This window comes from Myotis daubentonii, chromosome 13, assembly GCF_963259705.1.
Source record: "Myotis daubentonii chromosome 13, mMyoDau2.1, whole genome shotgun sequence".
In the NCBI taxonomy this organism is placed as follows: Eukaryota; Metazoa; Chordata; class Mammalia; order Chiroptera; family Vespertilionidae; genus Myotis; species Myotis daubentonii.
In genome coordinates this window covers 7,812,632-7,840,018 of record NC_081852.1, presented here as the reverse complement: position 1 = coordinate 7,840,018, position 27,387 = coordinate 7,812,632, and the positions used below count along the sequence as shown (strand labels likewise).

General features: G+C 41.1%; 1 protein-coding gene and 2 pseudogenes across 4 annotated transcripts in view; all 3 read left to right on the top strand.

Moving 5' to 3' along the window:
* The window catches only part of PARG (poly(ADP-ribose) glycohydrolase), a 182,060-nt gene that overhangs the window by 93,202 nt on the left and 61,471 nt on the right, over positions 1 to 27,387 (top strand). For all 4 annotated transcript variants that reach the window (XR_009448338.1, XM_059662103.1, XM_059662102.1 and 1 more), the window contains exons 9-11: positions 1,877 to 2,034; positions 17,219 to 17,298; positions 23,734 to 23,794. Coding sequence is in view for 3 of the 4 variants with exons in the window: in XM_059662103.1 (XP_059518086.1) it covers positions 1,877 to 2,034; positions 17,219 to 17,298; positions 23,734 to 23,794 (299 nt within the window). In the remaining variant the exon portion in view is untranslated. The remainder of the gene's footprint in view (positions 1 to 1,876; positions 2,035 to 17,218; positions 17,299 to 23,733; positions 23,795 to 27,387) is intronic.
* On the top strand, positions 4,553 to 6,517 carry LOC132214510 (protein SET-like; annotated as a pseudogene).
* Positions 18,702 to 21,558, top strand: LOC132214731 (calcium/calmodulin-dependent protein kinase type II subunit gamma-like; annotated as a pseudogene).

The window sequence follows — 27,387 nt, the reverse complement described above, 5'->3', positions numbered from 1 at the left end:
GATGTGTCTTGGTGTGGTCCTCTTTGGATTCCTTTTGTTTGGGGTTCTCTGTGCTTCCTGGACTTGTAAGTCTCTTTCACCAGGTAGGGGAAGTTTTCTGTCATTATTTCTTCGAATAGGTTTTCAATATCTTGCTCTCTCTCTTCTTCTGGCACCCCTATAATTTGGATGTTGGTACACTTGAAGCTGTCCCAGAGGCTCCTTACACTATCTTGATATTTTTGGATTCTTTTTTCATTTTGCTTTTCCGGTTGGGTGTTTTTTGCTTCTTCATATTTCAAACCTTTGACTTGATTCTTGCGATCCTCTCATCTGCTGTTGGGAGTCTGTATAAATATTCTTTATTTCAGTCAGTGTATGCTTAATTTCTAGTTGGTCCTTTATCACAACCTCAAGGGTCTCATTAGATTTCTTGAGGGTCTCATTAAGTTTATCGGTGGTTTCTAGAAAATTCTTGCAAAACCTTAAAAGTGTGGTTTTGAACTCTATATCCAGTAGTTTGCTTTCCTCCATTTCTGTCATTTGTGTCCTGTTTCTTTGTCTCCGCATTTTTTTATGCTTCGCTGTGTCGATAGAGTGGCTTTCTGTGCTAGGTGTCCTATAGGGCCCAGTGGCTCAGCCTCCCCAGTTATCTGAGGTAGACACTCTTGGTGCACCCCCTTGTGGGCTTTGTGCACAGTCTTGTTGTAGTTAAGCCTTGATTGTTGTAGGTAACATTGGGAGGGATTGACCTCCAGGCCAATTGGCTGTGAGAATCAGCTGTGTCTGCAGTGGGAGAACTTCTGTGCTGGAGACACCCCTCTGGGGCAAGACTTGCTTCAGTGGGGCTTTGGTGCTCACTGAGTCTGCCCCCTGAGTGTGTCCTTTATGGATCCGAGGAGCTGCAATCTGGATGGTCCCACTCTGACCACCGGGCACACTGGCTCCTGGATTTCTAAGGAGGTGCTAATCTAGCCTTGGCCCGAGGCTACCCAGCAGGAGCCAGCTGTGACGCAATGCAAGTTGCCCTGCGGCCTTGGGCCAACTGCAGTTTGTTAGGTAATTATCAGATTGCAAAGGGCCAGGCCTTTCATATGCAAAAGTCTCCGTGCACAGCTTGGGCGGGGTCCCAGGGGTTCAACAGGGCAGAGTGAGCAGTTATGGCTGCTCTCAGTCCTGCCCTCAGAGGCCCTGCTTCTCAGTGTCCCGGCAATCGCTGCAAGCACCTCTGAGAGAAAGCTGCCCTCGAGTTCCGACCGGTGCCAGACAGTCCTGTTTCTCCCGTATGAGTCTGGGTTCCCAGAGACTTACCCGGAACTGGAGCTCAGAGCTTGAGACTCCCTCCCGATTGAAAAAGACAACCATGTCCTCAGCCGCCAGCCCTCTCCGCATACGCCTCTCTACCTCTGTATTTTACTTCCGCACCGCACCTCCTCTAAGTCTCGATATGCTTTTCTCTTTCCTTCTAGTTGTAGAATTTCCACTCAGCCAGCCTTCCTGTGGTTCTGGATGATGTCCGTTCCGTCTTTTAGTTGTATTTTTGAAGTGGTTGTGCGAGGCAGCCATCTCCGGTGTTTACCTATGCTGCCATCTTGGTCTTTTTCTGTTTTAATTTTTTATTACATGGTCAGTGTGTTTTTATTTCTTGCCAAAGCAATTTTGTTTTTCACTAATAAGTAATGACTTTCGTGTTCTCTTCACTATCATCATTATTGATTAGAAATCTCCAGTCAAACAAGTATATATTTCTAATGGTATTACTGTTGATTTAAGAATTCAAGAATGGCTTGTAATTTTTCCTACCTTAATTTAGTAAATGTCATTTGGTGCCTCTGCTTTTGAAATTGCTAAGCTAATTATTGCACTTCTTGTCTGTATTTTTTGTTTCCTCAATCAGCCAATACCACTCCTGAAACAGAAGATGAATCATTCCATCACAATGTCTCAGGAACAGATTGCCAGCCTTTTAGCTAATGCGTTCTTCTGCACATTTCCACGTCGAAATGCGAAGATGAAATCGGAGTATTCCAGTTACCCAGACATTAACTTCAACCGGTATGTTTTCAGAGAACATCTCTTTAACAATGAAATAGAGAAGGATGGAGAGAACCAATAGTATTTATGGATTTGCCTCAGGCCAACATTTTCTGTATACTTACTTAACTTATTGCTTACAATAAAGTGAGTTGAGTGATATTTTTGCCATTTTGCAGACAATGTAAGTAAAGTTTCTAGAACTTGATTAGGGTCCAGGAGCCAAGAAGTCACAGAGCTGAGGCTGATCTCAGATGGTCTTACTCCATGGTCCATGTTATTTACAGCATGTCAGATTGTCCTCCTCCTCTTTGAGTGCCTGAACTCTATGCCTCTTCAGTGTGATAGTCACAGGGACATTCATCGTACATTGTATCCTTTGTGTGCTTAAAAATGGTAGAGCTGGAGTGCAAAGTTCCCCTTTTTGTGAAGTCTGAGTTGAAAGACATGAGGCTGATTATCTTATGAAACTTAAAAAACATGAAAAGCAAAAGTGAAAATTGACTTTGTATAGACATGATTATTTTATCAGTGGAATAGTTTTAAAAAGGAAGACAAAAGAATGTTTATATAATTTGACTAAATAATACATTGTGAAGGTATTGATAGTTTTAAATTCTAACCATTTTCCCAAATGTTTACTGTTTCCATTATCTATACAAAAAAACAAACAAAAACATTTTGCCTGGCCAGAGTGGCTCAGTGGTTGAGCATTGACCTATGAACCAATTATTGGTCAGGGTACATGCCCAGGTTGCTGGCTTGATCCTGTGGGGGTGTGGAGGAGGCAGCTGATCAATGATTCTCTCATCAAGGTTTTTTTTTCCTCTGTGTGTCTCTCTCTCTCTCTCTCTCTCTCTCTCTCTCTCTCTCAAATCAATAAAAACATATCCTCGGGTAAGGATTAAAAAAAATATTGCAGTTTGCCCTAAACGGTTTGGCTCAGTGGATAGAACGTCAGCCTGTGGACTGAAGGGTCCCGGGTTCGATTCCAGTCAAGGGCATGTACCTTGGTTGCAGGCACATCCCCAGTAGGGGGTGTGCAGGAGGCAGCTGATCGATGCTTCTCTTTCATCGATGTTTCTAACTCTCTATCCCTCTTCCCTTCCTCTCTGTAAAAAATCAATAAAATATATATTTTTAAAAAAATGCAGCTTGATGCAACATTTAAAAATACCACTGGGTGTTGAGATAAAAACATTTAATACTTTTGCTTTTTTTCTGTTTTCAAACTGTTTTTAATGTACATATATACATATATATATATATATATTTAAATTTTTGTTGTTGAGATTATTATAGATGTCTCCCTTTTTTTGCCCCTCATTGCTTTCCTCTATCTGGTTCCCACCGGGCCCTAGGCCTTCACCACCCTACTTTCTGTGTCCATAGGTAAGATCTTTGGTTAATCTCTTCCAACCTCCCAGCCCTTTCCCTCTGAGATTCGTCAGTCTGTTCCATGTTTCCATGTCTCTGATACTATTTCATTCACCAGTTTATTTTGTTCCTTAGATTTCTTGTTTGTTTATTTTGATTTTTAGATTCAGTTGTTGATAAATATGTATTTATTACCATTTTCTTGCATATTTTTTATCTTCTTTTCCCTTCGTCTTCGTCTTCTTAAAGAATACCCTTCAACATTTCATGTAATACTGGTTTGGTGGTGACGAACTCCTTTAGCTTTTTCTTATTTGTGAAACTCTTTATCTGACCTTCAATTCTAAATGATAGCTTTTCTGGGTAGAGTAATCTTGGTTGTAGGTCCTTGCTATTCATCACTTCGAATATTTCTTGCCATTCCCTTCTGGCCTGCAAAGTTTCTGTTGAGAAATCAGCTGACAATCATATGGGCACTCCCTTATAGGTAACTAATGGCTTTTCTCTTGCTGCTTATATGATTCTCTCTTTGTCTTTAATCTTTGGCATTTTAATTATGATGTGTCTTGGTGTGGGCCTCTTTGGGTTCCTCTTGTTAGGGACTCTCTGTGCTTCCTGGACTTGTAAGTATATCGCTTTCACCAGGTAGGGGAAGTTTTTGTCATTATTAATTCAAATAGGTTTTCTATATCTTGCTCTCTCTCTTCTTCTTCTAGCACTCCCAAAATGTGAATGTTGGTATGTTTGAAGTTGTCTCAGAGGCTTTTTAAACTATCTTCATACTTTTTGCTCTTCTGATTGGGTATTTTTTGCTTTCTCATATTAAAAATTGTTGATTCACAGAACCCTTTACTCTACTGTTGAATCCCTGTATAGTATTCTTTTTTTTAATATTACATGCAATAAACATTAATATTTCAAGACTAAAAGGATTTTAAGTATAATATTACCAAAACTATACTAATATAGTATGATAGCACAAAGGTTGTAGGAAATATTAAAAATCTGCAAATAACAAAATTACTTCTATTATATTCTAGTATATTCCCCCCCCCCCCCGGCTCTATTTTTGTTCATCAGTTTATGCTCATTATATTAAAAAAATGAGTGAGATCATATGATATTTATCTTTCCCTGACTGGGTTTTTTTGCTTAGCATGATACTTTTAAAGTCTATTTTGGAGTGCTCAGCATGCCTTCGAGACTGGCGACTTCCCAGCGATCAGATCCTCCGACTTTCCTCACAGCATGGCCCCCAAACGCCAGTCCTCACTTCCACCTCAAACAAAGAAACCGAAACTGCCTCCAACCCCCAAGCTGGAGAAGAAGCTGACCCCTCAGGATGTGCCAAAGGGAGAAAAAGAACAGTAAGAAATGATTGAACATATTGATGAAGTACAAAATGAAATAGAGACTTAAACAAGCCAGTAAGGAGATTTTTGAAAGTAGAACATAAATATAACAAACTCCGCCAACCATTTTTTCAGAAGAGGTCAGAATTGATCGCCAAAATCCCAAATTTTTGGGTAACAACATTTGTCAACCATCCTCAAGTGTCTGCACTGCCAGGTGAAGAGGATGAAGAGGTGCTGCATTATTTGACAAGAGTTCAAGAGACAGAATTTGAAGATATTAAATCAGGTTACAGAATAGATTTTTATTTTGATGAAAATCCTTACTTTGAAAATAAAGTTTTTTCTGAAGAGTTTTATCTGAATGAGAGTGGTGATCCATCTTCAAAGTCCACTGAAATCAAATGGAAATCTGGAAAGGATTTGACAAAGAATAAAGCCAGCAGGAAGAGATAGCATGAGGAACCAGAAAGCTTCTTTACCTGGTTTACTGACCATTCTGATGCAGGTGCAGATGAGTCAGGAGAAGTCATTAAAGATGACATTTGGCCAAATCCATTACAGTACTACTTGGTTCCTGACATGGATGATCAAGAAGGGGAAGGGGAAGGGAAAGGGGAAGGGGAAGAAGGAAGAAGGAAGAAGGAAGAAAGAAGATATTGATGAAGAAGGTGATATGGATGAAGGTGAAGAAGATGAAGGTGATGATGAGGGGGAAGAAGGAGAGGAAGATGAAGGAGAAGACAACTAATGAACACTGATGGATTCCAACCCTTTTTAATTTTCTCCAGTCCCTGGGAGCAAGTTGCAGACTTTTTTTTCTTTGTCTTTTTTTCTCCCTCTTGCGCCCTGTTTTTGAGGTCTCTTTTCTCTTCTCTCCTTTACACCATGGTTCTCACCTTATTTGGGGTGGATGTACCTTGAGCAGAATACAGTGGGAAAAGAATCTTTGCCGCTTTCTGTTCCAAATTCATTTTTATCCCTTCCTGTCTCAAGAAAAACTTAATGGAGTCAATACCACCATGCTCTGTGGGAAAAAAGAAAAACCTTCTGCTCCTTTAGCTCTGCTGGGAGCTGGAGGATGCTAGTCCCCTGTGTACTAGTGCATAGAATTCTTGCTATTTTCCTCCTTTCTCTGTATATTGGGCTCAGAGATTACACTGTCTCTATGTGAATATGGACAGTTAGCATTTACCAACATGTATCTGTCTACTTTCTCTTGTTTAAAAAAAAGAAAAAAAAACTTAAAAAAAGAGGGGTTATAGAAGATCAGCAAAGGGTGGGTTTGTCATATTTGGGTGGGTTAAGTGGGCATTTTGACAACATGGCTTGTCCTTTGGCATGTTAATTGTGATGTTTAATGGACATCCCTGCAGTCTAAGATGACACTTTTAAAATAAAATTCTCTCCTAATGATGGCTTGAGCCCTGCCACTCGATGGGAGAATCAGCAGAACCTGTAGGATCTTATTCAGAATTGACATTTCTCTATTGTAATTTTTGTTAGTGGAACTATTCCATCAATAGGCAAAGTGTAATAAAACCTATCTAGATGGATAGTATGTAATTTCTGTCCAGGTCTCTGTTTTGTGAATACATCACTGTATAGTGGTCAGGAATCTTGCTCCAATAAAGGAACATAAAGATTAAAAAAAAAATAAAGTCTACTTGTCAGATATAAGTATTGCTACTCCAGCTTTTTTTCCTTTTCCATTTGCTGGGAAAAATTTTTCCATCTCTTCACTTTCATCCTGTGTGGGTCTTTTGTTTTGAGGTGTGTCTCTTGTAGACTGCATATAGTTGGGTCATGTTTTTGTATCCATTCAGCTACCCTACACCTTTTGATTAGAGCATTTAATACATTTACATTTAGGGCTATTATTGAGAGGTACTTATTTATAGCCATTTTAATTCTGTGTGGCTATGTTTCTCTCTCTGTTTCTTCTTCTCAGGAATCTCTTGCAGCAATCCCTTTAGCATTTCTTGTCATGCTGGCTTGGTGGTGATGAACTCCTTTAGCCTTTTTTTGTCTGGGAAGCTCTTTATTTGACTGTCGATTTTGAATGGTAGTCTTGCTGGATATAGTAATCTTGGTCTCAGGTCCTTGTTTTCCATTACTTTGAGTACTTCATGCCATTCCCTTCTGGCCAGTAGAGTTTCTGATGAGAAATCAGATGTCAGCCTTATGGGAACTCCTTTGTAGGTAACAGTTTTCTTTTCTCTTGCTGCCTTTAAGATTCTCTCTGTCTTTAATTTTTGGCATTTTAATTATGATGTGTCTGGGTGTGGGTCTGTTTGGGTTCTTCTTGTTTGGGGTTCTCTATACCTTCTGAACGTTTGTGACTTTTTCCTTTACCAGGTTAGGGAAGTTTTCTACCATTATTTCTTCAAACACCTTCTCTATTCTTTTCTCCCTTTCTGCTTCTCTGATACTACATTTTCTAATATTGTTACGTTTCACATTGTCCCACAGCTCCCTTAAGCTGTCCTCTTGTTTTTTAATTGTTTTTTTCTTTTTGGTTCTCTAATTGAGTGATATTTTCTACTCTGTCTTCTAATTCACTGATTCGATTCTCAGCTTCCCCTAATCTGTTGTGTATTCCTTCCAATGTGTTCTTTATTTGTGTTATGTCATTCTTTATCTCGTAGTGTTCTTTTTTCATAATTACTATATCTTTTTTCATGCTGTTGAGCAACTTTACCATCATTACTCTGAACTATGTGTCAGATAAATTTCTTATCTCTGCTTCATTTATCTTTTTTTCTGGAGAATTCACTAGTTTTTTCATTTGGGGGTTGTTTCTTTGTTTCCTCATTTTGGTTGTCTGTTTGGGTTTGTGACTGTGTTTTAGGTAGATCCTCTATACCTCTCAATCTCTAGTGCAGGACAGTGTTAAAGGCTGTTTCTGACTAATTGGATCAAGCAAAGACTCAAAGCTTCCAGAGACCACCTCTGTCTACAGACTAAGGATTCTGATTTGAATTGCCCCAGGCAATCGTCCTCAGGTGTGGTGAGAGTTTTTTTTTCAACAGGGTGGGGCAGTTGCTTCTGCCTGGGGGCTAATTGTCAGTTTTAATCTCATAAGTGGCCTCAGGGCAAGGTGTTTTCCAATAGGGTGTGTCAAGACATCTTTCCCCCAGTCAAGGCAGATGTCTATGTGGGAAAGATGTCCTCTGCTGTGTGAGGGAATGACTCAGCCCCGGAAACCTGGCATGTCTGCCTTCTGAGCTCTATCCCCCGAGACTCCAGTCCTGGGTTCTGCTCTCACAACTTTGGTCCACTTCATCCTTCCTCTGCCAGAGCACAAGGTGGGTGACTCCACAGGGAATTTTTGTGCATTGGCCCTTTAAAAGGATGCCCGAACTTTAAGCTGCCACTTCCTGTGGGTACCCTCCTCAGTTTGGTGCTTTCTGCTGGGGAGCCCAGCTTCAGGATTAGATCCTGGAGTTCTCAGTGGCACCCTCCCTCCCCCAACAGCTGAGATATCTCTCCAGGACTTCAGTTGCCGTCTGTGGGTGCCCAGCCAGCCCTTTCATGCCTCCGCCCCTCCTATCAGTCTCTATGCCATCTTCACCTTCGGTCCTTGGGTATCAGGGTTCTTACCTGTGAGTTTTCCATTGATTATTCAGGAAGCCTTTCCATATTTCAGTTATAATTCCAGCTTGTTCCTGGGAGCACATCTGTGTTGCATCCTCCTACTCTGCTGCCATTTTTATTTTTTATGTATATTTTAGTTAGTGTATGCTTGATATCTGGACCTTAGTAAGATCCTTGAATAACTTACTAAGTCCCTTGAAGCTATCATGATGATCCTTGAGTAACCTTATAACCATGATTTTGAACTCTGTATCAGTTTGTTTGCTTCCATTTCTTTCATATGTGACATGTTTCTTTGTCTCTGCATTTTTGACTGCTTTCCTGTGTTTGTTTCTACGTATTAGAGAGAGCTACTATATCTCCTTGAGTTGGTAGAATGGCCTTGTGTAGTAAGTGCACCCCTGTGTGGCCTGTGTACTCAGTTTTATAGTTGAGCCTTGATTGCTCTTCGTGTCCCTGGGAGGAATTGACTTCCATTCCAATTGGCTGTGAGGACCAGCAGCAACTACAGTGGGAGAGCTGCTGTGCAAGAAACACGCCTATGGAGCAGGACTTGCTTCAGTGGGGCTTTGGTGCTCCCTGAGTCTGCCTGTTGAGTGTGTTGCTTATGGATATGTAGAGTTGTAACCTGCTATGGTTTGAAGCTTTGTACCTTTTATTGATAGGTTTGGGGCATGCTGAACCAGTTGCAGCTTGCTTGAGATATTTCAGCAAAGTCTGAAGCCTGAGCAAGTACAGGCCATTCATATGGAAAAGCTGCTGGAAACGGTTTGGGTGGGGCTGCAAATTGGATGGGCCGGGGTCTCAGGGAATCACCAGGGCAGAGCAAACAGATATACCTGCCAATCAGCCCTGCCACGGGGGAGGTCCCAGCCCTTGATTGACACGAAGAGCAATCAAGGCTCAACTATAAAACTGAGTACACAGGCCACACAGGGGTGCACTTACTATACAAGGCCATTCTACCAACTCAAGGAGACATAGTAGCTCTGTCTAATACGTAGAAACAAACACAGGAAAGCAGTCAAAATGCAGAGACAAATGACCCCTGGGAGCACCCCTGTCTGGGAGAAAGCCGCCTCCAAGTTCCTGCCCTGTTGCCAGATAATCCAGTTCCTCCCTGTATGTGTCTGGGTCTCCCAGAGCCTCCACCCGGCATCCAGCTCTGGAGCTCAGAGGAAGCAGGAGCTTGTCAGTTTGTACGCCGGCCCTTTATAAGGAACACCTGCATCTCTAGCAGCCTCCATGTCACTCAGCCCCAATCCCTGCTGGCTTTCACAGCCCAAAGTTATGGGGACTTCTCATTCCAGCTCTGGAACCCTGGGTTGGGGTATTAAAAAACAGCATAAATTGGTGTTAGACCAGCCATTCCCGTGCCTCTGCTCCTCCTACCAGTCTCCCTGTGCTTTTTTCTTTACTTCTCTAGTTGTAGGACTTCCATTCAGCCAGCTTTCAGGCGGTTCTGAATGATGGTTGTTCTGTATTTTAGTTGTAATTTTGATGTAGTTGTGGGAGGTGGCGAGTACAGGTGTTTACCTACTCCACCATCTTGGTTCTCCTATTTATTACTTTTTAAAAATATATATTTTCATTGATTTTTAGAGAGTGAGGAAGGGAGAGGGAGAAGGGGGAGAGAGATAGAAACATTGATCAGAGAGACAGTTTAATTGGCTGCCTCCTGCACGCCCCCTATTGGGGATCGAGCCTGCAACCAGGGCATATGCCCTGACCGGGAATCTAACCAGTGACCTCTTAGTGCATGTGTCGACGATCAACCAAACATTGAGCTACACCAGCTAGGTGAGCATATATACTTTTATAATTAGAAGAAAAATAGTTACTTAAGAGGAGGAACAAGTCAATCATCAGAAATGGAACTAAGACACACAGTTACGAAAAAGAATGGACAATTTTTATAATTTGATTTTGAGAGTGGAATCCTACAGATTTTGAAAAATATGTATCTTTATTGTTGAAAATATTACAGGTATACCCCCCTTTTTTAATCCCCATTGACCCCCTCTAACCTGCACCCACCCCTCCCAGGCCTTCACCACACTATTGTCTGTGTCCATGGGCTCTGCATATATCTACACTAATAAAAGAGAAACATGGTAATTAGCCGTACCTCCGCTACCCTTCCCATTGGCTAATCAGGGCGATATGCAAATTAACTGCCAGCCAAGATGGCGGCCAGAAGCCAGGCAGCTTGAAGCAAACATGAGGCTTGCTTGCTTCAGTGACAGAGGAAGCCAACTTTCCCCGCCTGCCGCTGCCGGCCTCTGAGCTTGCAGTTTGAAATATTGTTACAAATATAGAAGCTAAACAAAACCCCAGAATCCTGCTTTCAGCCAGCCGGGATCTCAGAGCTGGAGTTGAAACAGTGTTTCGATTATAGAACCCAAACAAACCAGATACCTGCTTTCAGCAGCCGAGGCCTCAGAGCTGGAGCCAAGCCTCAGAGCTAGAGCTGGCCCAGAATTTAAAAAAAAAAAGAAAAAAAGGAGTGGTTGGGAGCTTCAGTCACCCGCCAGCCTGCAAACAGCCCTCAGCCCCTCACCCAGACTGGCCAGGCACCCCAGTGGGGACACCCACCCCGAAGGGTGTGTGACCAGCTGCAAACAGCCATCATCCCCTCATCCAGGCTGGCCAGGCACCCAAGCGGGACTCCCACCCTGATCCAGGACACCCTTCAGGGCAAACCAGCCTGCACGCACCCGTGCACTAGGCCTCTATCCTATATAGTAAAAGGGTAATATGCCTCCCAGCACCGGGATCAGTGGAGTCGCGAGGTCTACCGGCACCGGGATCAGCGTGACAGGGGGCAGCGCCCAAACCCCTTGATCGCCCTGCGGCTCAGTGTGTGACAGGGGGCGGGGCCACAACCTCCCTATCTGCCCTGCTCTGTTTGTGACAGGGGAAGGCGCCCCAACCCCCTGATCAGCCCTGCTCTGTGCCTGATAGGGGGGAGCTCCCCAACCCCCTGATTGCCCTGCGACTCTGTGTGTGACAGGGTGCGGCACCCCAACTCCCCCGCACCCTCCACACACAGGCCCTGCTCTGTGTGTGATGAGGTAGAGCCATAACCTCCCCATCGGCCCTGTCCTGAGTGTGACAGTGGAGGCGCCCCAACCCCCTGATCGGCCCTGCTCTGTGGGTGATAGAGGGCGGCGCCCACACACCCCCCTCCCCCCACGGACTCTGCTCTGTGTGTGACGGGGTATGGAGCCCCAACCTCCCTGATGGGTTCTGCTCTGTGAGTGACAGGGGGCAGCGCCCCAACCCCCTGATTGGCCCTGCTCTGTGCGTGACGGGGTGGCACCGCAACCTCCCCATCGACCCTGCCTTGAGTGTGACTGGGGGCGCGCCCCAACTTCCCAATCAGCCCTGCTCTGAGCCGAACCAGGGGCTGCACCTAGGGATTGGGCCTGCCCTCTACTACCTGGGAGCAGGCCTAAGCCAGCAGGTCGTTATCTCCCGAGGGGTCCCAGACTGCGAGAGGGCACAGGCTGGGCTGAGGGACCCCCCTCCTCCCCGAGTGGAGGAGAGAGAGAGAGAGATGGAAGGGAGGAAAGACAAGAGAGAGAGAGAGAAACATTGACAGGAGAGAGAGACACATCGATGGGTTGCCTCCTGCATGTGCTCCTCCCCGGGCTGAGGAACCTGCAACCGAGGTACATGCCCTTGACCAGGAATGGAACCCACGACCCTTTAGTCCGAGGGCCAAGGCTTCAACCACTGAGCCAAATCTGCCAGGGCTGAGCCACTTTTCTTAATGAAGGGAATATGGACTAGAACAATGTGAGCATTTTATGTAAATGACTTGTGTGTTTTTGCTGGCTATTATAGAATGCCTTACCTCTGCACAGATCCCTTGGCTTACTTAACATTATCTGAAAATTTTTCTGCATGAGATGATCTCTTTATTATAGCTAATATTAAGTACTTTCCATTTACCAATTACTGTGCTATTTTTAGTTTAATCTTTGTGTTAACTCTTATAAGTTAGGTATTTTTCTCATTTTTTCAGATGAGGAGATGAAGGCATAGAGCTAGCTGGTATAATTGGGATTCAAACTCAGGAGTACATAGGCAGCCTCTAAAAGCTGTATCCCTTAATCCAACCGTTCTCAACCTGTGGGTCACGACCCCTTTGGGGGTCGAACGACCCTTTCACAGGGGTCGCCTAAGACCATCGGAAAACACATATATAATTACATATTGTTTTTGTGATTAATCACTATGCTTTAATTATGTTCAAATTGTAACGATGAAATTGGGGGTCACCACAACATGAGGAACTGTATTAAAGGGTCGCGGCATTAGGAAGTTTGAGAACCACTACCTTAATCACTCTACTATATAGCCTCCTTTCAATGAACTGTATTAATACTTATTACCTCAGAGCTAATAAGAAATTAGAACTACCCTTAGAAATAATTATTGATCTGTAAAATGAACCAAAGCCATCTGTCAATCCAAAGTGACCATGAGAAATTGAAACTTACAGTATCCTAGTAGCATTTTTACCAAATTAGAATTTAAGCAGGTCTGCTGATGATTTGAAACAGGCATACTCTTGTCTTCCTGGCTGACAGTTGTTCTTTTGGTCACCAGAACACTGAAAATTAACTATGGCAGGTTAAGCCCGTGGTAGTCTATATAGTCGTTTTAGGGACTCTTCAGCAGCCAGGATGTCTGCACTTGCCTCTCGCTGGGATGGCAGGGGTTTTTATAAGCCTAAACTAGCAATCAACAAGAACCTGGATTATACATGATCATTGATGCAGTCTATTGACAGCAGCTCACTTTGATTCTATCGATGCACTTTTCTAGGTGGGGAAGCTTTGTCCTAATAGGTTCAGTTTGAGTAAATGACTTGTCAGCAGAACTGGGACTTGAATATTGTCTTCTGTTCAAACTCAGTGCTCTTTCATTATGTCTTGCTTCCTCTCAAGAACAAAATGCTCTGAGTGTGCTTCTGAAACAGAACACAACCCAAAGTTCCCCTTTTTTATGTGGCTTATGAAAGATCAAGTACCTAATTTGATGAGCCATTTGGTAAGCTGATTATGGAACATGTTGTTGTGTTTTCATTTTTGCATAGTTGCTATTTATGATTATAGTTTCTGGCAGTTGGAATCTATGCGTGTGTGAGCACTCATGCATATTTAGTCTCAAAAGAGGTATGACTAGCTAGTTGATTGAATAAGAAAAATGGTTAAGAGTTTGTGGTGGGAGGCTGACGTCAATAAATGGAATAAGTCTTCCTTTTTAAATTATTGTTGTGTTCTTCCAGCCCTGCTTAGTTATGTTAAATATCCGTGACCTTTTCTCCTGCTTGCCTTTCAGGGCCTAAACATTCATATAAAGGCTCCCAATGTGATTAACATCGATGCTTCTAAGATTGCTTAGAAACTGATGGTCAGAGATTAATTGTGTGCTGCAGCAGTGGTCAGCCCAGGAGGCTTTTACATCTGCCTCTTCTGGATTGGAAATGCTACTGGGGCCATATGGCAGAAAGGACTTTCTGGCTGGGTTTCAGATTATCATTTGCTTCCATTTTATAGTGGAGGTTATAGTGCTTTGGGTTTGATTTACTGTGTACTAATGGAATTAATCCTTAACTTGAAATCACGTGTGTGTGCGTGTGTGTGTGTGTAATCCAATTCCAGTAATGTTATCAATATGTCATTCAGGGAAAGATTTTATGAAACTACTAGAGGCCCGATGCATAAAATTTGTGCAAGGGGCTCGGCCCTCGCAGCCCCGGCTACCTTGGCACTCCTGGCCCTGGCTGCCTTGTGGCCCCACAGCCTTGCTGCCCTGCCCACTGGTCATTCCGAAGGTCGTTCCACCATTTGGTCTAATTAGCATATTAGCTCTTTATTATTACAGATGTTTCTATGTATGGAAAGAAAAATACCAGTTAATAAGTATCAACTCTGATTGACTTACTCCCTTGAAAATCAAAAGTATTTTTAGAACAAAGCTGAGGTTGCCTGACAAACTTTTCCTGTTTGCTTTCTTTAATAATCTGTAATTATTCAGTTAAATGCCAAAATGTCTTCCCTATATGCAGAGGGGTTATTATGGCATGATTTATGTTCATGTTTACATGCATGCCTGCTGACTCAAAATATGCCTTCAAATATACGTACCCACGACCTGGAAATCTAAATTTTAAAAAAAAATGGTGTTAGGAAGTAAAAAAAAAAAAATTGGATGGTGCTTGATTAGTATGAGAAATCTAATTGTCTCCAGTCTCTTGTCTCTCTTGAAGGCTCTGTGTTTGTCTCTCTGAGTGTCTTTGCATGTGAGTTTGTTTCTCAGACTCTCCCTTGGTCTCCAGCCCCATTCTGTCTATCCCTTTCTTCCCTCTTAGTCTTCCCTGCTGTACTAGTGTCTTTCTGTCGCTCTCCTTTTTCTGGCTCCATCCTCAGTTCCTTTGTCTTCCTTCTTTCTCCCTAGAACTGTTCCTCAGATAATACATCACTCTTCTGATAACTTTCACTAATGCTGTTTGCCTGTGTTTTTATGGTATTTTTCACTTGCTTCCATACCAGGGTAATTCATTTTATCTGGGTGGCTATACATAGTACTATAAAAATTCACAGCAGTGAAGTCTGAGAATTGGCATAAGTTTTAAACCTGCTTCATCTTCCCCGACTTTCTTTCCACCTCCCCCTTTCCTCTGTGCCTCCAACCCCCACACACGTCCTTGCTTCACAAGGAAGATGGCAAAGCATATTTGGTTACATAGTGATTTGAAATCAGGCTGTGAAACTCACACACAATGATTAATCAGAATACATTGAGGTTCTGCTTGATTTGTACCTCTGAGGTTTGGACCTGCAAAATCAACAGTGGTGCTCATTTGTAGTTGGTGGTAATAGCCACATCATCTTTCAGGGAAGTCATATCCTTAGGTTAATAAATCTGCAGTCCCAAGAGACTCCTAAGGTTAATAATTTGTCATCATGGTTATGAAATATGTGACATTTTATGTGATTTTACATATAGCTGATCTCATGTAGAAATTAGGGATATTTTTATGTTTTGGGAAATTATTTCTTAAGTTCAGCAGCCATTTTCTTCTCGTAGTGCAACAGTTCTGTGGAAGTGGAACTTTTTCCTCCTTAATTGAATTGTATAGTCCTCAATTCATCTCTGAGAAAGGGTGGTGGCTGCCTTTATATTAATACTGCTTCCCTCTACTAAGGAGTAAACCTAGAAAAGGATTTTGCAATGGATTCCAAGGTATTCATTTAGTAAATCATATTTATTTCATACAGGATGTTTAATTAAACTGCCAAGTCGCTTCTTCTTTATTCTGACCATCATTTTGATTTAAACCAACTCTATTCTGGTTGACACTGCAGAAGAAACTAAGCTGAAAACCGCACTGTCAGATATCCTTTCTTGGGGGGCAGGCAGCTGAATTTTTAAGAATATTTGTAATAAACATTTTAGAAAAATAAGTTAGGCGAGTAAAAATTATTACATAGGCACAATTCTTTTGAAAAATCGGTTAGATTTTAGATTTGGTTAAAATGCTTTCTATTATTAGTATTCTTTTTAGGAGATAAGTATTCAGATAAATTGTTTTCTCAGAAATTGACTCTGAATACAGAATTTCAGATCACTGAAAACAGGTCATTTGAAATCTGTATTTCCTTCCCTTTTTCTAATTCATTTTATTTACTCAGTAGGATTTTCTCATGAAATTAACTTTTTTCCTTTCTGCATAGTTATATAAACGTGCTTTTCTGATGAAAAATTTTATCCATTTTGACGCTTGTTAAAGTGAACTTTTACTTGAAGTATTTCTGGTTTTAAAGCCAGGATATATGACCAGAGGCAGATAAATAATATCTCCTTATTTATAGTCACAGAATTTCTCTAATTTTTCAGTGCTTTTGGAAAAGTAGATCTTGTGCCTAAAAGCATGCTTTTGTGATTGAAATCTTTTAGTGAACTACTTACTCAGGTCAAATGCTTCTAAAGCCCTTCTTTTCTTTCCCTCGGGACAAATTGCATAATGTGTTACCAATAACAATGCCACATCATTTCAAAGAAAACTAAAGTAGTACAAGTCTAGGTTTCTGGAAACCAGATGGCGGATGGATAGCGCTATTTAACAGGTTACCACGCAAAGAGTATATTTGTTTAATTTCCAAGGATTGGTCATTCCTCTACTCTAACATCTTGTTATACTGCATGTCATTGTCCTTATTGTTCTTGCCTCCCCAACACAAACAATCATGTGCAGCCTTTTTCAGATACTGTCTTTGTTCAATCATTTAACTGCCTAGTAATATTGTGAATTATATATATTTGCCATTGGGAAAAAACCAAGCATTAATTCACTGGCTTAATTGTCTTTGGGGGACCAGGTGGTGCCTTCTCTCTGGAGGAAGATAGACTGGAGAGACAAGTTGTTAGAGTACCATCTGACTTGAACAACTTTTTTTTTTATTAAATATATTTTATTGTTTTTTTACAGAGAGGAAGGGAGAGGGATAGAGAGTTAGAAACATCGATGAGAGAGAAACATCCATCAGCTGCCTCCTGCACACTCCCTACTGGGGATGTGCCCGCAACCAAGGTACATGCCCTTGATCAGAATCGAACCTGAGACCTTTCAGTCCACAGGCTGACGCTCTTATCAACTGAGCCAAACCGGTTAGGGCTGACTTGAACAACTTTTAAGAAGCCTGGTTCTACTTGCTTTCAGTCCTTTCGGATGCCATTTGAATCCAAACAGTTTTCAGTTCTCTATTATTACAGAATTGCTTTCTGAAAGAATTAGTTATTTTATTACTGAGTAGTAATATAGATTTAGTTCTTTGTGAATCTTTGTTTTTGGTCTCTTTCAGGTTGTTTGAAGGACGTTCCTCAAGAAAACCAGAGAAGCTTAAAACGCTCTTCTGCTACTTCAGAAGAGTCACAGAGAAAAGTAAATTCCTTTCATTCTTAACTATAATTTTTATCACTGATGGGGGACAGTTCAGATCAAGAACATTTTGTGTTCAAAGTACACCTTCCTGCCCAAACCAAATAATTCATTATAATCTAGATTTTATATACATGTGTATATACATAAATGTGTGCCATGAGTGTGTGTGGGTCTTATATATTCTAAAATTAGAGCAGCGTAACATACCATAATGTGTTTTCATGAATAAAAACAAATTAATATTTTCAAAAGGAAGTATGTTGACCAGGAAATGCATTTTTTGGTGTCCTTTATTTAAAGAAGCATTGACTTTTATAGTTAGTTTATTTGTAGAAGTCAAGCAATTCATTGTCTTCCTACAGGTCCCTCTCTTTTGTGTCCCCTTTAAACCCTTTGCAGAGTTCTTATAAAGCGGTGTTTCACTTAGTGTTCACTTGCCTGTCTTCCCCTGTTGAACCTCAACCATCTTGTTTCCCCAGAGACTAATTGCAGCCCCTACGGCAGTGGTGGTAAATATCTAACCAGTGCTCTTAGTAACCACTGACGTAGATTGCTATTGCCACTTCTGTCCTAGGAGCTGCGTAGCTACAGACACTTTGTTAACATCTCTAAGCCTCAATTTCTTCATCTTAATAGAATGATCATAATTATCTCATAGGCTAGTTGTAAATATTAAATGAAGTTACATGCTTAATAAATATTAGCTTTTACCAGTGGGTGGCTTTTCTTACAAGTTGGTTTTAAAGCAAACCAAAACTTCTCAAAAGCTTGCTTTTGCTAACTCTGGTCAAGTGAAATGAGTAATGAATTCTTTTTAGTTCTGGTCATACAGGTTGTGGGATTATCTTGAAACATATCATTGAATCATTTTTTCCCTTTTGTAAGTATCTCTCATTATAGTATATTTAATTGGCACCTTCCCCCCACCCCCAGTGTATTGCTATTGGACATTGTCCCCCCCCCCTTTTTTTTTTATAAGGAATCAATTATTAGGATTTGGGAATTTAAGGGAAAATTTTTATATGCTTCTTTGACGGGTTTATTTATTTCTTAGCTTATCAATTTTTAGTTTTGTGCTTGGTACAGAATAAAATATTAAGGAAAATGAAGGCTCATTCAGGCTATGATACATAACACCAAATTAAAATTTGTAATAACTTGTTAGAGAAAAGTACTTTTTTGTTATTCTAAATCTAAATAGAATGAGTTTCATTATTATACTTAGGTAATTCAGTGTTTACGTTTCTGTCCTTGGAGTCAAATCATGTATATCCTCTCTAGGCTTCTCTAGTCTCCTGTAGAAAAGCTAGCTCGCCTTTCTACATTTTAGGATTTTAAATAATTTGAGGAAAAAAGCTAAAGTTTTATTTTTCTTTAAATATATTTTTATTGATTTCAGAGAGGAAGGAAGAGGGAGAGAGAGAGAGAGAGAGATGCATCAATGATGAGAGAGAAGCATTAATCGGCTGCCTCCGGCACGCCCCCTACAGTGGATCGAGCCCACAACCAAGGCAAGTGCCCTGACCAGGAATCAAACCATGACCTCCTGGTTCATAGGTCGATGCTCAACCACTGAGCCACATCGGCCAGGCTAAAGTTTTGTGTGTTTTTCTTTTTTTCAACTAGAAATTTATAAACCATCCTAAGTGTTAGAAATTAATCACACTGAAAAAATAAGTTGTAATTAGACATTTTATGTTCTGGCTTTTTTACTATATGTGGTAATGTAGTTCTTTGTGGAAATATAGAGAAACATGCTATAGGTTTTCAGGATGTAAAGCTACAGGCTTAAGGAGGAAATACTAAGTGGAATAAAAGAGGTTTGCAGTTTAATAATTACCTTATATAGAAGTTCTAGAGTCTACTGAATAGAAACTATAGGAATGTATTTAGGTCTCCTCCTCGTGCTCCCTTGGTGGGGTGATGGTGACTGTGCACCAATGTCAGCATGGGCTACGCTCACCGACAACTACCAGCTCTTCAAGGAGCTTGGCAAAGGTGCTTTCCTGTGGTCCACAGGTGTGTGAAGAAAACCTCCATGCAGCAGTATGCAGCAAAAATCGATACCAAGAAGTTGGTCTGCCGGGATCACCAGAAACTAGAACGTGAGGCCTGGATATGTTGACTTTTGAGACATCCATTGTGCATTCCCATCACAGTATTTCAGAAAAAGGGTTTCACTACCTTGTGTTTGACCTTGTTACTGGTGGAGAGTTGTTTGTAGACATCATATCCAAAGAATCCTACGATGAAGCTGATGCCAGCCACTATTTACATCAGATTTTGGAGAGCATTAACTACATCACCAGCGTGACATTGTCCACTGGGACCAGAAGCCCGAGAAACTGCTGCTGGTGTGTAAAAGCCAGGATGCTGCGGGCAGCTGGCTGATTTTGGCCTAGCCATCCACGTACAGGGAGAACAGCAGGCTTACTTTGGTTTTGCTGGCACCTTAGCTTACTTGTCTCCTGAAGCCTTCTTTGTTGTTGTTAATCCTCACCTGAGGATATTTTTTCCATTGATTTTTAGAGAGAGTGGAAGGGAAGGGAAGAGACACAGAGAGAGAAACATCTATGTGAGAGAAACACATTGGTTGATTGCCTCTCACATGTGCCCTGACCAGGGCTGGGGATCGAGCCTGCAACTGAGGTATGTGCCCTGGACCGGAATTGAACCCATGACCCTTCAGTCTGTGGGCCGACATTCTATCCACTGAGCAAACAAGCTAGGGCTGTCCCCTGAAGTCTTGAGGAAAGATCCCTACAGAAAACCAGTGGATTTCAGAGTCTGTGGAGTCATCTTGTATATTCTGCTGGTGGGATATCCTCTCTTTCAGGATGAGGACCAACAGAAGCTATATCAGCAGATCAAGGCTGGAGCCTATGATTTCCCATCCAGAGTGGGAAGTGACCCCTGAAGCCAAGAACTGATCAACCAGATGCTAACCACAACCCTGCAAAACATATCTCAGCTGACCAGGCTCTCAAGCATCCATGGTTCTGCTAACGGTCCACGGTGGTATCCATGATACATCATCAGGAGACTGCGGAGTGCTTGCGTAAGTTCAGTGCCTGGAGGAAACTGAAGGGTGGCATCCTCACACCATTACTTGTCTTCAGGAACTTTTCAGCTGCCTAAAGCCTATTGAGCAAGAGGTCGGGTGGCGGTGACAAGGTGCCATAAACCACTATGGTGGGCAACATTACAGATGGGATCAAGGACTCCACAGAGAACTGCAACACCACCACTGAAGATAAGTATCTCAATATTGGGAAAACAGGAGATCATTCAAATCACAGAACAACTGATTGAGGCCATCAACAATGGAGATTTTGAGGCCTGCACAAAGATTTGTAATCCAGGACTCACTTCTTTTGAGCCTGAAGGCCTTGGTAACCTTGTGGAGGGAATGAATTTCCGTAAGTTTTGCTTTGAGAATCTTCTGTCCAAGAACAGCAAGTGCATTCATGCCATCATCCTGAACCCACATGCCCATGTGATTGGAGAGGACACAGCTTGAATAGCCTACATCCACCTCAATACATCGATGGGCAGGGTCCACCTCCCACCAGCCAGTCAGAGGAGACCCAGGTCTGGCACCGCTGGGATGGCAAGGGCTCATTGTCCACTGTCACTGCTCAGGGGCCCCTGCCCCACCGCTGCAGTGAGCTCAGCCACAGGGTCATTCGGAGATCCCAGCTGGAGGTCGTACCTTTGCAGCCAGTGTCTCTGGAGGATCCCGCACGACAGCAGCAGTCCTGTTCATTTGAGGTTTAAAACAATTAAATTACAAACCCACCCACTTGCCCTTCGTGTCTGTCTCTGCTGTACTGAGGTGTTTTTACATTTAAGGAGAAAAGATTGTTTTTAAAAAGATGGAAAAAGAAATGTATTTAAAGTACCATATATTTCATCAAATCTAGGATATTGTAGATGGTAGGAAGTGCCATTATGTTATGTACCACTAAGAAGGAAAAAACACTCAGGATGGGGAATCGTTGGAGACCTCTCTGATAAAGCTGACACACCAAAAGCCTACACCCTTAGTCTAAGGATACATGAGGAGTTAACCTGGCTGTGCAGAAAAGGGACAGTAAGCAAACCACTGCCAATGTTGGCACTGGGGAGAGAGGGGAAAAAATACCCTCTGAGAATGTGAATCAAGTTTGGGGTCCAAAGTCATATTACCAGTGTGATCCACAAAAGCCTGCAACAGAGGGCTTACTTCAGACTGATCTGAGGTTGGTGGTGCTCTTAGATGATGGCAGAAGCAGATGCACATCTTCTCTGGAAAGGTTTGACTTTAATCCAGACCAAATGCAATGGATAGATACCGTGGACTATGAAAGATGTATTTCATTTTCAGAAATTTAATACATGAAAAAATGTGCTTTTAGAATTGATAAAATACAATTCCATCAGGACCAACTTTTGAGTGTTGCCAAACATCAATATTTGTAATGAGGATCTTGAGACTGAAAGATTTTTAAAGGGCTTTCTGAATTAAATTATTTTCAATATAGTTTTAAATAAAGTATCTTATAGGTGGAGTATTTAAAAATTAATGATTCATATGCAGTGTATATTTTGAATTATTAAGGAAAACATTTAATCAACCAAAATAACTTATTCTGGCATGAACGGTGCCTTTTTATGGAAAAAAGGTAATAGGCATGCTCTCAAGGTGTTTTTGTTATTAATTGAGGCCTGGTGCACGAAATTCGTGTACGGGGGAGGAGGGTCCCTCAGCCCAAACTGCACCCTCTTACAATCTGGGACCCCTTGGGGGATGTCCGACTGCCAGTTTAGGCCCGATCCCACTGGCAGTTGGACATCCCTCTCGCAATCTGGGACCGCTGGCTCCTAACTGCTGGCCTGCCTGATTGACCCTAACCACTCTGTTTGCTTGCCTGATCGCCTCTAACCACTTGCCTGCCAGCCTGACCACCCCCTAACCGCTCCCCTGCCAGCCTGATTGCCCCCTAACTGCTCCCCTGCTAGCCTGATGGCCCCCTAACTGCTCCCCTGCTGGCCTGATCACCCCCTAACTGCCCTCTCCTGCTGGCCTGATCACTTCTAACTGCTCTCCCCTGCCGGCCTGATCACCCCTAACCGCCTCTGCCTTGGCCCCCGCCACCATGGCTTTGTCTGGAAGAGATCAAGTCTAATTAGCATATTACCCTTTTATTAGTATAGATATCTTAAGAACCATGTTTATATGCCTTTTCTTTTGCTTTGCCAGTAGTGTTCATTTATGAATTTCTTTTGATCTTTCCTAGTGTATATGAAGGACTTTTAATGTTCTTACTTCTCTTACTGACTGATGTTCGTGACTGATAATACTAACATTAGTTTTCTATTAATAGAATTACTTCTCTAGTATTTGAATTGTTTGACTTCTTGTGAGTTTTAAATATGCTATCCATTTGTCTTAAAGATAGACATCTAAATATTTTATAACTCATGTTAACAAAATTCTGTTTTTTAATATAAATACTCCATATGATTTTTGAGTTATTAATGCTTGTGACTGAAAGTACAGAAATGTAGAATCATCCAAAGGAATGAAACGATTGCTAAGCTTTCACTGGAACTCTACCACCATTATCCCTAATAGTTCCTGACATTTCTCTTTGCTTAAGAGCTTAACAAAACAAACAACAAAAGGAGAAAACAAAAATGGCCTGGCTTTTTTAGTTTATTCTTTGATCGAATCAAACAAATTACTTTTGGCCAGCTGATTTATTTGTTGCTTTTGCTACTAGTTAAAAAATAAACCTAACAAAAAAGGATCATATCCTTTAAAATTTACTGTGTTTTGATCTTATATGTATTGCTACTTGAAAACTATGTCATCTTTCTTCTCTAATCATTTAGAACACAGTAATTCCTCCTTCCGCCTAAGGCACCTTATAAAAAGAGCAATTGCATATCATCTAAGCCCTGGATTTGGCTATGTCACCTCCAAAGGCATGCCAACAATTTTCTTTTTTTAATCCTAGACATTTTTTTTCATTATAAAACATAAATATGTATACATTCACCAGTTTTTAGATGTAGGGTTAAAGTTCTTCTTTGAGAAAGAGTCCATCTACAGATTAAAATCCACTTTTGTCTTTATTATGTAAGCTACACCCATTTGCATCTTTCCCCCCAAATTATTTCTTAAAAGTGTTTGCAGTTTAGAAAATGACATTAAAAAAGTACCAGCACTCACATCCTCCTGTTGTGCTGCTGTTTGTGTATTTTTTTGTTTTAGTGAGGACATGTTATTTCATAGAAAGAGTTCCTACTGTAAGGATAATATTATTTTAAATCAATCTTCTGTTGTATTCCAAAACTAGTTTTATAGCCATTGTTAGACCCATTCTTTTACTGAATATATGTATAATCTTCTCAAAATAGAAACTTGTTTTTCTTTCATTGCTTTTGTAGAACCTACTGGGTTGGTGACATTTACCAGACAGAGTCTTGAAGATTTTCCAGAGTGGGAAAGGTAATGATAAAAACAATGCTGCAATCTTAGAATTAGAAGAACTGTTTTTACCATGAGAGGATTTTATTTCACAGCCCCTGGAAAGATGTTTTCCAAACTCTTAATTGCTGTTTTGCTAGGCAGTTTCTTCTCATAAGAACCTAACAAAATCCATTGTTAGACCCTTAGATAGTTCTCATTGTTAGAAAGGTTATGTCTTGTGAATCAAAGTCTGCAACCCTTTGACTTCTTCTACTGTTTTGCCTTAGTTTTGTCTTCTGAAACAAAGTCCTGTTTAGAGGTAAAGAGTTTTGTGCATGAAGGCACTGATATTAAATGGAACACCAATATTTATTGTTCCTTCATAAGCTCCTTTTTTGGTTAGTATTTATATTTTATGGCTTTTCTTCCTGGAGAACAAGATTGAGAAATTTTTTGTTTGTTTGTTTGTTTGCTAATCCTCACCTGAGGATTTTTTCCCACTGATTTTTAGAGAAAGTGGAAGGGAGGGGGAGAGTCAGAGAGAGAGAAACATCGATGTGAGAGAGACTCATTGACTGGTTGCCTCCAGCACGCGCCATGACCAGGACCCTGAGATCGAGCCTGCACCCGAGGTACATGCCCTTGACCAGAATCGAACCTAGGACCTTCAGTCTGTGGGCCAACACTCTATCCACTGAGCCAAACCGGCCAGGGTGGGAAAAATTTTTTTATTAAACTAAAATATAAATAGTAGTTACCTAGAATTTGCCCAATAAGAATTTTGAGGTTTGTCTGCCCATGTGTACTATTGGCAAATTTTGTGGAAGTTGCTAATTTATTGTTTTGTTCTTCTTATTTATCTGTAAATACTGAGGAGAATAATAACCAATCTGAGTTCATCAGATTTGTACCTTTTTTAGTGTCCTGGAATAGTTAACACATTTCCTAGTCTAGAGCAAATCTCCAAAGCACTTAAAGTAGAATGGATCGACTTTTTCAATGCATGTGAGGACATGACTAGACATACTAAATGCAAATTTTAGTGTGCATTCTGGTTAACCATTGCTTCTCATTTTCACATTCTAATAAAAATTTTTTTAATCCTCACCCGAGGAAATGTCTTTATTAAGATTGCAGCAAATGATTTTTGAGAGGGAGGAAGAGAGAGAGAGAGAGAGAGAGAGAGAGAGAGAGAGAGAGAGAGAGAGAGAGAGGATCTCTTGCCTCCCATACGAGCTCAGACAGGGATCAAACCCACAGTCTGGGTATGTGCCCTGACTGGGAATCAAATCTGCAGCCCTTTGGTGCACGGGACTATGCTCCAACCAGCTGAGCCACGCTAGCAGGTCTAATAATTTTTATTGTAGTTTTTAATTGTTTTGTTTGGAATAAGTGATGAAAGAGACTCACTCTTAAGGGAGTTAACTTAAGAAGGCACATCTGCTTAGGTGGCTCTCCCATGCTGTCTTCGTTCATCAAACATGTTTAATTGCGAGGTGAAAGAAAAATAAGCTTACTTTAGGAGGCTGACGGCATGGCTGAGATGATTATTAATAGGGAGAAATGGATAAAAGACCAAACACCTGAAGAAAAACAAAAGCAAAGTTGAGCCAAAAGGAAGAGAACATGAACAGCATTTTGGAGTCATGAACAGCATTTTAGAGATTATAGTTATCCCAGGAAATCATTGGGTCCAGGGGCCTACTAAAAATATTGTCAGCTCTGTACTACCTATGACAGGTGGAGACCAGGCAGCTTCAGTGGTGGGAAGTACACAACTTCACCTCACTCAGCTGCTTGTGTTACTATCTAATACTGTCATTCACTGAAAACGTCTGTCTTTCCAATAATCCCTCTCTTCCCATTCCTGGTTCTTCTAGAGCTACAATAAGTAAATTTAATTTTCTTTAACATTTAGTCTTCCTTCATGTATCTTAATGCTTTCTTGACTCACCACACCTCAAACAATGCACACAGGTACATACAAACCTTACTCATTTCTTCTATTTCACATATAATATAAATTCTAAATGCTTTATTTCTGCTATTTACATACCCCAGACCATTGGTCCCTCTTAAAATATGGTGCCTAGATTTAAAAGTAACAATCTGCTATGTTCTCTGCCAGGTCAGGGTACAGAGGATTGCTCTTCTTAGATCTTCAATTAGTCTGTAATAGGAATACAGATGTTTTGTTCATGTCACTTCCATGTAGATTTTATAGGTCATTCAGAGGGCTTGTTTTCAGTTCAGCTCAGGATCGCCTCTGCATTCCTCATTTATTTGACTCTAATGTGAAAGTACACTCGTTTACACATTGCCATCTGGGAGTGAAGGGATAGGTCAAAATGCAGAGATCTGCAAGGTGTTGTGTCAGTGAGATAATTTTGCCCCTAAATACGATCAAGATACTCCCCTTAACTTTGATAGACAGAATTTAACTTGGTAGCCTTTCTAGCTTTTTGTTCTCTGTTTTGTTTTAGTTGCTTTATAAGTGAGTTAGAGAATATAATTAATATCCATCTCCCAGACTCCACAGAACCAGAAACATGCATTCACTTATAGAGGAAGGAAGAAGAGGAGATGAGGATTCTTGGTGTTTCAAGAGTGAGGGGCTAAATGGGTGCCAGGAAGTTAGAGGCTTTCTGATGACCAAGTTTCTGACATGTTATAGTTAACCTTTTGATTATCAGTAAATCCCTTAGCCAGGCTTAGTTAATCACCGACAGCCAGAATAGGCTGTGTCTTTGATTCCTGGAACAGTGAAATGGAGAATTTTCTAGGGCTAGAAGGAGAGACCTGCTTTAAAAAGCTAGAAGGATGCTTAAAAATACAAAAACCTGCCTGGATGGCATTGCTTAGTGGTTGAGCATCATCCTATGAACCAGAAAGTCATGATTCAATTCTCGGTCAGAGCACATGCCCGGAATGTGGGTTTGATCCCCAGTAGGGGGCATGCAGGAGGCAGCCAATCAATGATTCTCTCTCATCATCGATGTTTCTATTGCTCTCTCTCTCTCCGTTCCTCTCTAAAATAAAAAAATATATATATTAAAAAAACAAAACCTCCGCCCCCTTTTTAGCTATTTCATAATGTTATTGAGAACTGTGCTGTAAGTTGACAACTTCAGTCATAGAGAATCATTGACAACAGTTGAGATTTCTGTTTTGAAATCCTGACTGACATACCAGAGGTTTCTGGATCATGCTTTTTTAGCTTTTCAGTAGTATCCTCGAAGGTGGTCTCCTTTGGAATAAAATGACTAGAAAAGTGGGGACTCCCCCCCTAAAAGAAAGTTAAAAAGTCAAACTTATAATACAGTTTTTACGAGAGATTTATAATGTAATTTATTCTAAAAGTATTGCATACTGGTTAAGAGCTTGAACCATTGATTTAGGCTACCTGGGTTTAAATCCTTATTGCTTCATTTACTAGCCTTGGGCAGGTAACTTGACTGCTTTCTGTGCCTTGTTTTCCCATCTGTGAAAGCAGGGAGTGATAGGGTTGTGAGGATTAAATGAGTTAATACAAATTAAACTCTTATAACAGAACATATATTGACTTACCTTCTGAGTTTAAGGCTATCAGTCTGAAATGTATTTGGACTCATTGAAACCAGGAAAAAAGCAAG